At 36.6% G+C, this 13010-nt stretch overlaps 1 protein-coding gene across 1 annotated transcript in view; it reads right to left on the reverse strand.

Annotated features, from left to right (window-relative positions):
- Positions 1–251: 251 nt before the first annotated feature.
- Positions 252–13010, reverse strand: part of LOC149250448 (uncharacterized) — a 549018-nt gene continuing 536259 nt past the window's right edge. Inside the window, exons 13-14 of the mRNA XM_089459091.1 lie at positions 1024–1094; positions 252–693 (exon numbers count right to left, since the gene is read on the reverse strand). Coding sequence (XP_089315217.1) covers positions 592–693; positions 1024–1094 — 173 coding nt within the window. The 3' untranslated portion in view covers positions 252–591. The remainder of the gene's footprint in view (positions 694–1023; positions 1095–13010) is intronic.

Here is a 13010-nt window from a genome sequence, read left to right on the forward strand (position 1 = left end):
TTAAAATATACTTAGAACCTTGATAATCAAATTTTGTTATAAATAAATATTTTCTAAACCAGTTTTATTATTATAAATAAATATAATATTTATGTCATAATATTTATAAAATTAATATGAAAAATAATATATTCCATTTAAATTAAAAAAATATTTAAAATAATTAGACCAAATTTTTTTTATATTAACAAAATTATTTTAATTTCCATTTATTTATTTTTAAATTTTAAATTATATATAAGTTTTCAATCTTATTATCCAAGATTAAAATATATCCATTATTAAATAGCTTATTTTACATCATTGTGCTTGTAGTGGTAAATAGTCACTATTGTATCAATTACAACTGAGTCACTATTATATCAGTGGCAACCATAATGCTTGCAATATAAATGAAAAAACTAACATGTGATTGTGCTTGCATGTATCGAGTCTCGTTACAAATTCTTGCACGAGGGAGATCAATTCAAGCACGTATGTTTGGAGTAATACAAATGCCTAAAAATGTTAAATACATATGGCTAAGGATAAAAATGTTATACTTTATTTATGCTTGCAATTACTCTTATCCACTTTAAAAAAAACTTAGCATCATTGTGTTTGTGCTTGCACTTGTATGTATCCATCCTCTTTATCATTCCCAGTTTCAGGGGATAGCGGTTTAACTAGATATGCTTGGAACAACGCAATTCCCTGAAAATGTTAAATGCAGATAGTAAGTATTTACCTTATAAGGAAAAGTATTAAAATGGTTATGTATTCCATTAAATACATTTCTGGGTGCAAAGGTAGGTAAAGGTGTAATTTTAATTAATGTGAGGAATTTGAATTTAAATTATATGTGAAAAATTGTAGATCACAGATTTATGATCTTAGTATATAAGAATTCTTAAAAAAAAATTACAATTAAAAAATAATAAATTAATCAATTTAATAATATGTATACATGAAAGAAAAAAGAATTAAAAAATAATAAATCAATCAATTTAATAATATGTATACCTGAAAGAGGGAAGGACTCACCAGAAAAGTTGTTGCACAAAGTAAACTAAAACCTTTGCAATGAAATGGTGCCTTAGTTGACAAGAATAAAGCTGTAAACAATATGAATACTTTAGACACATAATAAAACCAAAGGGTTTGAAAAATTTATATCCGAAAAACTCATTAATCATTTTATGCTTTAATTAAATATTCATTTCATTATACAATAACCGAAGACATTATAATTTTTTTCATAATAAAAAAATTGATATAATTTTTTTTTACCTAATTTAAAACTCTGATTTCAAAATATATATATATATATATATATATATATATATATAAAAGAAATTGATGTATTTAGAAAGTAAATTTAGTAACTATAAATGTATAAATTGATTCTCAACATAGCATAGTACCATAAAAGAAATAAGACAAGGTTACTATATTGGAATGGTAAATTTACAAGTAACAAAATACATTTAGCTTTGTATATATCTATTAGAATGATGACCATCAAGGTAATGAAAAATAACTATATTGAATTTTATATTTTTAATTTTTTATTATAAAAACATTATTTTTTTGGTTTGTTTTGTATTTTTGTAATAAAGGTTTTAAATTTTCTAATACTTTTATGTGGAAATTACTTAAAACTTTAATTTATTTTGATTTTATCTTCCATAAACTACAAAGGGCTAAGGTAATGTTGTCTTTTATTACCTCTGCCATTTCTCATTGTAATAGAAAGACTAAGTAGATTGACCGGTAAGGAAAGAACAATGCGTAAGATTGAATGAATTAAAGTTGCTTCTCAAAAAGTGGTAACACATATTTTGTTTGTGGATGATGTCTTATTATTTAGCTATGCTTCGTTGAAGGATTGTGAAGTTTTTAGCATAATTACTAATCTCTTATGTGAGGCCTATGGGTTAGTGACTAGCCTTTCTAAATCCTCCTTTTATCAGTGTTTCATGAATAAACTGGATTTAGACATCATCAAAAGTTTTATGCCATTTGATGTTAAACCTTTAGAAGGAGGTTTGAAATATCTAGGTTTCTTTTTAAAACCTAATGGTTATAGGAAGAAGATTGGTATTGGCTTCTAAAAAATGTGGAGAAAAGGATTAATAATTGGATATACAGATGGATTGCTTTGGGAGGCCGTTTGGTCCTTGTAAAGGCTATTTTAGAAAACATTCATGTTTATTGGCTACCTCTTATGAAGGCTCCAACAATCATCTTAGAATCCATTAGACGAAAAATGTTTAGTTTTCCGTGGTTTTGAAAGAAGGAATTCACCCTGTTAATTGGGAACACATTTCTCTTCCCAAGAAACTAGGGGGTTGGGGTATTAGGAACTTGTCTTGGTCTAATCAGGCTTTAAACTTAAAAAGTCTTTGGAGGGGAATTTTTGGGGAGGGTCTCTCATGACAAATTATAAAAAGTAAATATCTAAAAAAGAAGTTGGTTTCTTGGATAAAACAAACACCAAAGATTTGGAGGAATGTTTCTATAATTTGGAGAAGCCTGATGCACTCTTACAAATGGTTAGCTTCTTGGCTAGCTTGGAAAATTGGAAATGGGAGACAAGTTTTCATTGGGAGGGATCCTTTTCTGGGAAGTAGAGATTCTTTTTACCTTTCCGGAGATCTCATTAATTTTATGCATTTAAAAGGTATATTTAGATTGGCTCAAGTAAAAAATGAACAAGTTTTAGCTAAATCCTATTGGCTTTCTGTTGTAGATTTGGGATTACAAGGAACACTTGCATCTGAATGGGATAGTTATGTTATGATACTTTCTCAAGCAAGGATCAGTTTGTCAAATTCAGATGATGAAATTGTATGGAGTTGGAATGTAAAAGAAGGCAAGGTAACAACACTTTCAACATACGAAGCCATTTCACATTTCTTAATGCAAAGTCATCTTGTGAAGTGGTTTAATCCTTTTTATGAAAATGCAATTTAAAAATAAAAATTTAGGTTGGCTGATTTCTTCAAAGGAAAATTTCTTACTTGGGATAAATTACAGAAAAGAGTTAATGACCAAATATATGGTATGAAATTATTTGATCATCATTTCTCTATTTATTTTCTGCCCTTTTGCCCTTTTAAATATGGGGGAACTGAAAGACAACTTACAATTTAAGGGTACTTAAAAAGGATCAGACTTCGAAGAAAGTCCTAGGCTGTGGATTCTAGAAAATAAAAAATTACATACCCTTCCTTTCTTTGCGAGTTGGGAATCTGGATCTGCATGAATATGTAACGGCCTCCTCCCACATTTACCCACTTTCACCAGTTTTCCTAGGGTAAACATGAGCTAAGGGTCACTATGATAATACTCAACCTCCTATATGACCTTAAGGAAATGGAGTCAACAACTTAAGACCTTACTGAATTCCCTTAGGTGGTACAGGACCTCTAGGATCTACCCAACCCCTCAAGATGTCCAAACCCTGAGCTAATTCTCCTTTGCACTGAGCTAGAGACTCAATCACTCCCTTGACAGGGCCTCCAAGCCACTGTAATCCCCCAATCACTCCGATAGGCCTACTTCCTAGCGACTGTGGACTTTTCTAGTTAGTTCTATGCCAGCGACCCCAAATTCTGAGCCACTTTTTTAGGGCTAGGACTCATGCCTCTACCTATAACTCAATGAAACTTCCAGGAATGTTAAATAACATAGAAACAAAGCTTCTAAACCAAAACCTTAAACAAGGACTTGACCTAACCCATCCCAACTAGGACATGCATTCCGTCAAACACATGGTAAACATGTAATCTACAGGTCGTGAATGCATATCTGAACATAGGGATCTGAAACTTATCTGGGATTTAAAAAGAAGGACTAATGCCTTCTCACAATAACTACCATAATGCCATTTAGGTCATGCATTCATTAACCAGACATTCATTAATTAAAATGTGATAAGATCCATACTTAAATCTGTCATAAAACCATGCTTATAACCAAGATATAACTAGATAGGTAACGATGATAGAACAACCATTAAAGCCACATAATAACAAGTATAATTACTCATAAAAAACAATAAGAGCTTAGCTCTTATTCACCATATGCAAAAGCCAACCAAGTTAGGGACTTCCATGTACCACCTGACCATAAATTGGCTTAACCAAATATTTCTTTAAACCAATCACCCTCGTTCCATATTCCAAGCATGAATGTGGGATCTCATGGGATAAACTAATCCACAAACAACTAAGGGAATCTAGAGGTTAAACCAACTCCACACTCACCATAACATGATCTCACCTAAACCGGTCCTGAGATCACGGAACCAAACCAAGCTTGGATGCCTCAGAACTCCTTCACCATCTCTTGAGGAATTTTCCTGTCTCCACCCACCTGTTGAGGGCTTCTTGGAGAAAACCATCTCCACCCCCAACCCTTGGGGATTTTTCTGAGACCATCTCACCTAGATCCAAAACCTTTCGGAAATCCAAAGCTCAACCAAGAAAGAATCCCATCACACCATAACTATCCGGAAATGGAAAGGAAAGGCTAAAAACCACTGTTGAAACTTGACAAAACCATGCCAATGACAACAAATGAACCAAATTCACACATGCACATACCATGCATGAAAAAACTAGCTAGGAGATCATATATGCAACCTGTTATCTGCAAGTATTCTCGCTGAAGTTGCTTAATCCAATCTTTCCTTGCTTGATCCTTGATTTCCTTTGCTTTCCTAGTCCTTCCTTTGCTTTCCTTGTCCTTCCTTTGTTTTTCTTGTCTTTCCCTTGCTTGCTTTCTTTCCTTCTCCACTTGATGCTCTTCTCCTCTCTGAGACTAATTCCAAAACTGAACAGACAAAAGACTCCAAATTGATGCTCTGATGTCTTTTTATTATTGATGCCTCAAATTTCTTCATTTTCCTTAATTTTCCTTCAATTTCCTCCTCACATGCAACCTGTGACATTTCACCTCCCTTTTGTCCTACTTTCCTTTATTTTCATAAATAAAATACCAATAATTCCTTTTTTCCTTTTCCATTGCCTTTGCCAATTTCCCTTAGCCATAATACACAAAAAGTGATGCCCACTAGGATGTTTTTCCCAACATTCACTGTGGAATAAGTGTCCCATGACCTTGGTCTTATTTTTCCTTTATTAACTTTATTACATGAATTGTTAACTCAAGGCTATTACAAACCCCCCCCTTAGGGGAACACCATCCTCGATGTTCTATGACACCTACAACCAACAAAACCGATGAAAACCAAAAGCATAATGCCTATGGAGCTTTATAACTTAGCTCGTTGCAGTATTTACAATGAACAACTTGCTCAAAAGAAAAACCATCATGACAAGCATGACAACCATACCGCTTATTGGAGCTTTATAACACAACTCATTGTGGTATTTATAATAGCAACCATACATAAATATGCACAAATACCAAAAACTCATTTTCTTCCACCGGTAAACAATGAAGAATACATAGCCAACATCTAATCAACCATTTCCACTGTAGCTTCATGGGGCCCAAAGTGCTTCCACTTCACTTTAACCAACTTGGTTGCTCTGTTCCAGAGCATGCCCTGTTTCCGTTGAAATATGCACTGAGGTTCTGGCTGGAGTTCTCCTTTTGGTCCCACCTGCAATACAGACCAATCAATAACATGCTCAACATCCTTTACATATCTCTTAAGCAAAGAAATATGGAAAACATCATGGAATTTCATTATTGGAGGCAATGAAAGTCTGTAGGCCACTAGTCCAATCCTTTCAAGGATCTTGAAAGGCCCACAATATCATGGTGCCAACTTGGCACATGATCCAATCCTCAAGGAGCTCTTCTTGGGCTTGATGTGCAAGTACACATGCTCCCCAACCTGAAACTCCTTAAATGCCCTTTGTTGATCTGCAAAACTCTTCTGTCGGTCCTGTGTTGCCTTTAGTTTCTTCTTGATAACCTGCAATTCCTATTCCATTTCTACCAACATATCCAATCCTTCCTATTCCATTTCTACCAACACATCCAATCCTTCCTATTCCATTTCTACCAACATATCCAATCCAATAAGTACCATGTTCGATGGATCACTCCAATTGATGAGAGTATTACAACTTCGCCCATACAGTTCCTCAAACAGAGTCTTCCTCAGTGGCTCCTGATAACCATTGTTGTAAGCAAACTCAACCAATGGAAGGTGCTCCTCCCATCTCCTCTACTGGTGCATGATGTACATCCTCAACATATCCTCCAGAATCCTGCTGACCCTCTATGTCTATCCTTTTGTCTATGGATGATAAGTTGTATTGAAGGCCAACTATGTCCCCAAACTTGCAAACAACTCCTTCCAAAACTTGGAAGTGAACTTAACATCCCTGTCCAACATAATCTTCTTCGAAACACCATGAAACCTCACTATCTCCCTGATGAATACCTGTGCCACCTCACTAGATGAATAAGTAGTCTTCACTGGAATGAAGTGAGCTACCTTAACCTATCGATCACAACCATGATATACTCATGTTGCCTTGATGTCCTTGGAAGACTTGTAATGAAATCCATGGGAATGACCTCTCATTTCCATTATGGAATCATAATAGGCTGAAGAAACCCACCTAGATGCTTACACTCTGTTTTCACCTACTGACAATCCAAGCATATAGCTCCAAAATCTGCCACTTACTTCTTCTGATTCAACCAATAGTAGAACTTCTTCATTGCTGTCAATGTCTTCTGATATCCAGGGTGACCTGAATATGGATTGGCATGAGACTCCCTCAAGGTAAGCTTCTTGAGCTCACTGTCATTCGATACATAGATCTTGTCTCTTAATCTCACCAAACCATATGCCGTGAGATGATAGTCCACATCCCGATCACATGTACCCTGCTGTAACCTGTGCCTAAGCTCCCTGTATATGTCATCCTGTTGTCCTGCATGTAAGATCTGATCCTGTAAATTTGTCCCATATGACCTCACAACTACAACGTGGTTCATCTGCACTCTCCTACTAAGATCATCAACAACCCTATTCTCCTTACCCTTAATGTATCTAATCTCAAAGTCGAATTCACTGATCGTGACCAACCACCTAGCCTACCTAACATTCAAATTCAGTTAGACAAACAAATATCTCAACCCACTATGATTTTTCATCAATACAAACCTCCTACCAAGAAGATAATGCCTCCACATCTTCAAGGCATGAATAATATCTGCCAACTCAAGATAATGAGTCACATAGTTATGCTCGTGCTCATTATGTTTCCTAGACTCATAGCACACCACCTGTCCCTCTTCAATCAAGACTCCACCGAGCCCTCTCTTGCAGACATCTGTACACACCATAAACTATTTATCAGGATCCACAATCTTAAGAAATAGAGCATTTGTCAAGAACTGCTTCAACTGCTCAAAATTGGATGCACATTCATTTGTTCATTCAAATTTCTTACCTTTTATTTACAATGATTTAATAGGATATGCAATGCGTGAGAAGTTTCTGATGAACATCGTGTAGTTACCTACTAACCCCATAAATGATCTGACCTCATCCACATTGTTAGGAGCTTCCCACTCCATAATAACCCTTATCTTCTCTGAATCCACTATTGTGCCTTCCTTGGAAACAACATGTCCCAAGTAATGTACCTCTGTCTGAAAGAAGCTGCACTTGCTAAGATGACATACAATTGATGCTCTCTTAAAAATCTCAATACTATTGCTAAGTGTTCGACATGCTTTTCCTCATTCTTAGTATATATTAATATATCATCAATGAATACAATCACAAACTTGTCTAGATAAGGATGCAATACATTATTCATCAACCACATAAAAGTAGTTGGGACATTAGTCAAACGAAAAGGAACCACAACAAACTCATAATGACCATACCTGGTCCTGAAAGCAGTCTTGTAGATGTCCTCTTCTTTGATGCGTAGCTGATGGTATCTTGATCTTAGATCAATCTTCGAAAACACTGCTACTCCCTTTAATTGAACAAACAAGTCATCGATCCTCGACAATGGGTACATGTTCTTAATCGCCACCTTGTTCAACTTCTTGCAATCAATGCACAACTTGAGAGTACCATCCTTCTTCTTTACGAACAATACTAGTGCACCCCAAGATGATATACTTGGCCTAATATATCCCTTATTCATACAGGTTGTACGAATAAGTTCTAAAGATATTGATGTTGAATGCTCGTTTGCCTTGAACTGAACTCGTGATTTCTTTCCAAATTGACATGACTTGCAAATGGTATTCTTTGGTTTTGAAATTTTGGGCATATCTCATACAACATCCTTTATGTTTAACTTGAAAAGTTGATCAAAATTGAGATGACCTAGTCTCCTGTGCCACAACCAGCTCTCATCCATTTGTTCCATACATCATCTTTCTTTTCCTCCATCTAGTACATATACATTGCTTGAGGTTCTAATTGCCTTCATAACAATTTTACCTAAATCTTCCTTCTTTACTTCAAAACCATCTAAATGAAATAAGACCTCATATCCTTGGTCACATATTTGGCTAACACTTAAGAGATTATGTTTAAGACCATCAACATATAGTACATTCTAAGCTTTGGTCTTTCCTTTGTCTAAAATAATTGTCCCTTTTCCCATTATTCTTGTTGGAGCATTATTGTCAGTGATAACAATTCCTCCTGATTTTCTTTAGAGATAGATACTTTCTCTTATCTATAGACATATGCTTTGAGAAACCACTATCAATGTACCATTGATTTCCTTGGTTTTGAGCATATTAACCAATCCACACTCTTCTTGTATTTCTTGCTTCTTTTTCCAAATCTTTGTGCATTCTTCTTGCTTGTTTTTCTTGAGAGGCCTTATTGGACTAATTTTACATTTACTTGCTTTGTGACCATAGTTATTGTTGTTGATTTCCTAGGGCATCTAGCTATCTTCATTATGATAACAACTTCCACTAATAAGTTAGCATTAAATCTATATGACATTTATTCAAGAATCATTAAGCAGTTATACAGAAGAAAAAGCATCAACCATTAAACAAGAAAGAGTAGTAAAATATAACCATGAAACCATGAGACAAGAGACCCAAAAATTAGGCATCAAGCCAAGGAAAAACCCACAAGGGGAAAAACCACGAAATTATTTCATTATGAGAGAGAGAAATTTCCAAACCAATCAATACATAAGAAATAACAATAGCAAGATAATAGCCAAACCAATAACCAAACACAACAGAGATCCAAATCAAAGTGTGAATCCTTCCTTCAGATTTCAGCCTCCTTCTTCTGCTCCCAAATTCGCTAGATCAGATATAACCAAGACACAATGATGTGTGCAAATGAGGAGAGTGATATCCTTTATATAGATTTCATAGAGGGTCGAATGGGGTTCTCTTAGGGGCCCAACCGACTTAAATAATAACGAGGTCGAATTGAATATTTTAGGAGGAAAAATTCAAAATTTAAATTTTCCATTTCTTCACATGATGGAAATACCGACCATGTCTACCATATTCTATAACACTCCCTCTTAGCTAGGGAGGTACTTTTCATTCTCTCTCTCAAGATCAATCTCCCCAACCAAACCATAGGTCTCCTAACCCACAGCCTAAGGATAGATCACAAGTACAAGTCTCTCTCTTAGTCAAGATCAATCTCCCTGACCAATCCATAAGTCTCTCAACACACAACCTAAGGGAGAGATCATCAATATCATCTTAAGGAAATATACATAACATCCAATCACTAAATGAGGCCAAACCAATCATATGCAAAGGGTACATCTCCCTGACCACAAACAAGGTCCCTTGGCCCATAGCCTAAGGGAGGAATCCTTATCTCAATCATATACACCATACATATCCCTGACCGGAAACAAGGTCTCCTGACCCACAACCTAAGGGAGGAAACTCATCCTTCCCGACCAAACCATAGGTCTCCCGGATGCAGCCTAAGGAAGGGAACTCAAGATCAATCTCCTAGACCAAACCACAGGTCTCCTGGTCAGCACCTAAGGGAGAGATCACTTCAGGCCTTAGAATCAATCTCCTTGACCAGACTCACTGGTCTCCTCGCTCACATCCTAAGGGAGTCACGATCTTCACGACCAATCCATATGTCTCCTGGCCCATAGCCTAAGGAAGATTCATGATGCTATCAATCAATGCTCCCTCTCCAATGGGATTCTCATCCATTCACATACTCATTTGCAACCAACTCAACAACATAAAAGTAGCCATGGCGAACTTCAGCACTTTATCAACCATTCCAGAGGACAACAACATCCAACTATTCATTCCTCTTTTGTTGGGGATTCTCACAGAAGCAAGCATCAACAACCTGCATATTAACAGAAAAGTGTGCCATAGCCGAATCCAACAGATAATAAGTGGCTTCTCATAGAAGCAATCATTAGCAACCTACTTATCAACAATAGATCAACAACCTATTAGTTTTTGTAGCATCAGACATGTGTTCTAGTCTCGACTTTGGTCAGAGAGGCTAAGAAACACAAGATCTCCAAAACCCAGAAAAAGTTTAAGGAGAAAACAACTAGAGATAGCTCAATTAAGTTAATTGATAAATAATTAAATATTTCCTAAGTCTAACATAGGAAAAGCGATTAATTTACAACAATTAATTAAAAAAGGTGAGAATGCTCTAGATACTCACACAGATTGCGCTTCAGATGATCTTAGCCGCTGATGGGGATCTAATCATGGTTGTTGGTTCACCAACGAGAGATTATAAGAGCAACTCGATGGGGATAGAGATGATACACTTGTGAGAGAGGGTTCCTTGACAGATTGAGCTAGCTATCCAACTGCAGTGGTTGAGCAATGAAGAAGAGTTCAGCCAGAAGGGATGTAGAGACAAAGAGGGAGAAGAGACAGTGATTACAAAGGAGTTTCCAGTTCCAGAGAGTCAACAACAAAAGGGTCGAGTTATTCCACTAGAGGATGTGCAGGGACTGTGCAGGAAACTTTAGAGGGGGCTTCAATTTAGCTAAAACAAAGGGTGATTTAGTTACTGGTGGCTAGGAGAAATTCTAATAGGCCAAGCGAATCATTCTCAAAGGCTGAGTTGGGAAAAACGACAACATCACAGCAGTTATAGAGGCAGTACGAATTAGCCTACGCAGATGCAGTGCAGACGCTGATGCGAGGGTGTTTGAGTGTCTAGTTTGAGCCAATTTCGAAGATGAGATTAATGTCAGGTGAGACAAAAATTGTATCACTAATTTTTGGCCAGATTATTTGTTGAGGATTGCCAAGTTTGGCATCTATATTTTTGTACTCATAATTCACTGTTGCATAATAAAAATAAACCCTCATCTATTGCACCGATTTTCCCACATTGGGTTTTTCCGGGAACAATTGTCCAAAAAAAACGGTGTGAATTGTATTGTGTGCGCTCTATTTTCTTAGTTTCAGTTTTTATTTTCCGTAGTATTTTTTGTGTAGAAATTGCAGTGTGATTATTCATTGTTTGGCGTAGCAAATAAACTGCATGATTAATCAGTTAGAAGAATAAATTCCAGTTGTTGCATTTCAAAGAATTTTCACATGGTACCAGAGAAGAGTTGAAGACAAATCAAGAGATCAAAAGTGAGGGAGAAATTTTGCAGGTTTAGAGGGAGTCTCTGAGCAGAATTTCAGGGCCTGCGCAAAGGACTAGCCAGGCAGTACAAATTGTTGGGCAAGGGTTCAATTTCCAATTGCAGGTGCAGGAAAAGTTTGAATAACTCAATAACAGTTACAACAGAGAGTGGATTTGTCGGGAAGTAGTTTTGGTGAGGATATTAGAGAGTTCATTGAGCAGATATGGACATAGTGATTTTTGCAGCCGTTTTGCAGTAGCAAAATCAACACTGGGTGAAAGAGAAAAGCACATACAAAGGAATTTCTCAGAGGATTTCTAGATTCAGTTCTCTGGAGGAATCCATGATTTCCAGTAGTAGAAGGCAGCAACAACATGCAAAACTACACATTTCAGGAGGGAGTACAAGTAGCGGAGTAGGAAAAGGAGGAGATTCTTGTTTATTTTCTCAGGTTTGAGTTTTGCAGAAATGGCCTCAGTAGGACTTCGAGATCAAGATACGCTAGAAGGAGCCTCAAATTATCGTATCTAGAAAGCCAAAATTTCTTTCCTGCTAGATGAGCATGGTCTGAATATGTACGCAAAGAGAGTTATAGTTGTACCTACATATCCATAGCAACTAGAGAATTACAATAAGGAGATGGCCAAGGCAAAGCAGTTGATCCTTGATGGAGTTCGAGATCATATAGCCTCACAAGAATTAGACAAAAGAAATTTTGGATGCAGTTTCCACGCTTTTCAAGAATCATTCCGAGAACCATAAAATGTTTTTGAAGGAGAAGTTGAGGACAACCAGGATGCATAAGGGTGAAGGGGTCACTCCTTATCTCACTAGGATTCAGAATGTCCGAGACGAGCTTGCCGTAGTTGGAGAAGCACCTCAAGAGAGTGAGTTTCTGTGTACAACTCTCAACGATTTCACCTTGGAGTGGGTGAATTTCGTCCAAGGCATCACTGGATGAGATAATATACTGGGTTGGGATCAATTGTGGGTATATTTCACACAGGAGGAGATGAGGCTTGCTCTAGTTGAGAGAAATATCAATGTCAACAGTAGCAAAGGACCGAAGGGTTGAACGAAGAGGAAAATGTAGCCCTTGCAATAAAAGGGAAGGCAAAGAAAGGTCCCAATCATGGACAAGGCTCACAAGGAGGAGAAAAGAAGAAAAAGGATTTGTCAAAGATCAAGTGCTTCAGATGTGGGGAATTTGGTCACTACAGTACCCAGTGTCCGAAGAGGAAGAAGGAAAAGAAGGAGAAGCAAGAGTAGACAACAACTTTGACAAAGATCGACAATTTGCCTTCCAGGTTGGAGGACGAATTCAAACTGTATGCAGCTATACCTCTAGGACAGAGGTGGGGAGACATTGAGCTCTAGAATCCAAAGTTGCATAGATTTGCGCAGAGCTGATAGAGAAGCAACATTAGTTGCAAATTA

The sequence above is a fragment of the Pinus tabuliformis genome, chromosome 7 (assembly GCF_031772625.1).
Source record: "Pinus tabuliformis cultivar Carrire ecotype Pingquan chromosome 7, CPIR1, whole genome shotgun sequence".
NCBI classification, from domain to species: domain Eukaryota; kingdom Viridiplantae; phylum Streptophyta; class Pinopsida; order Pinales; family Pinaceae; genus Pinus; species Pinus tabuliformis.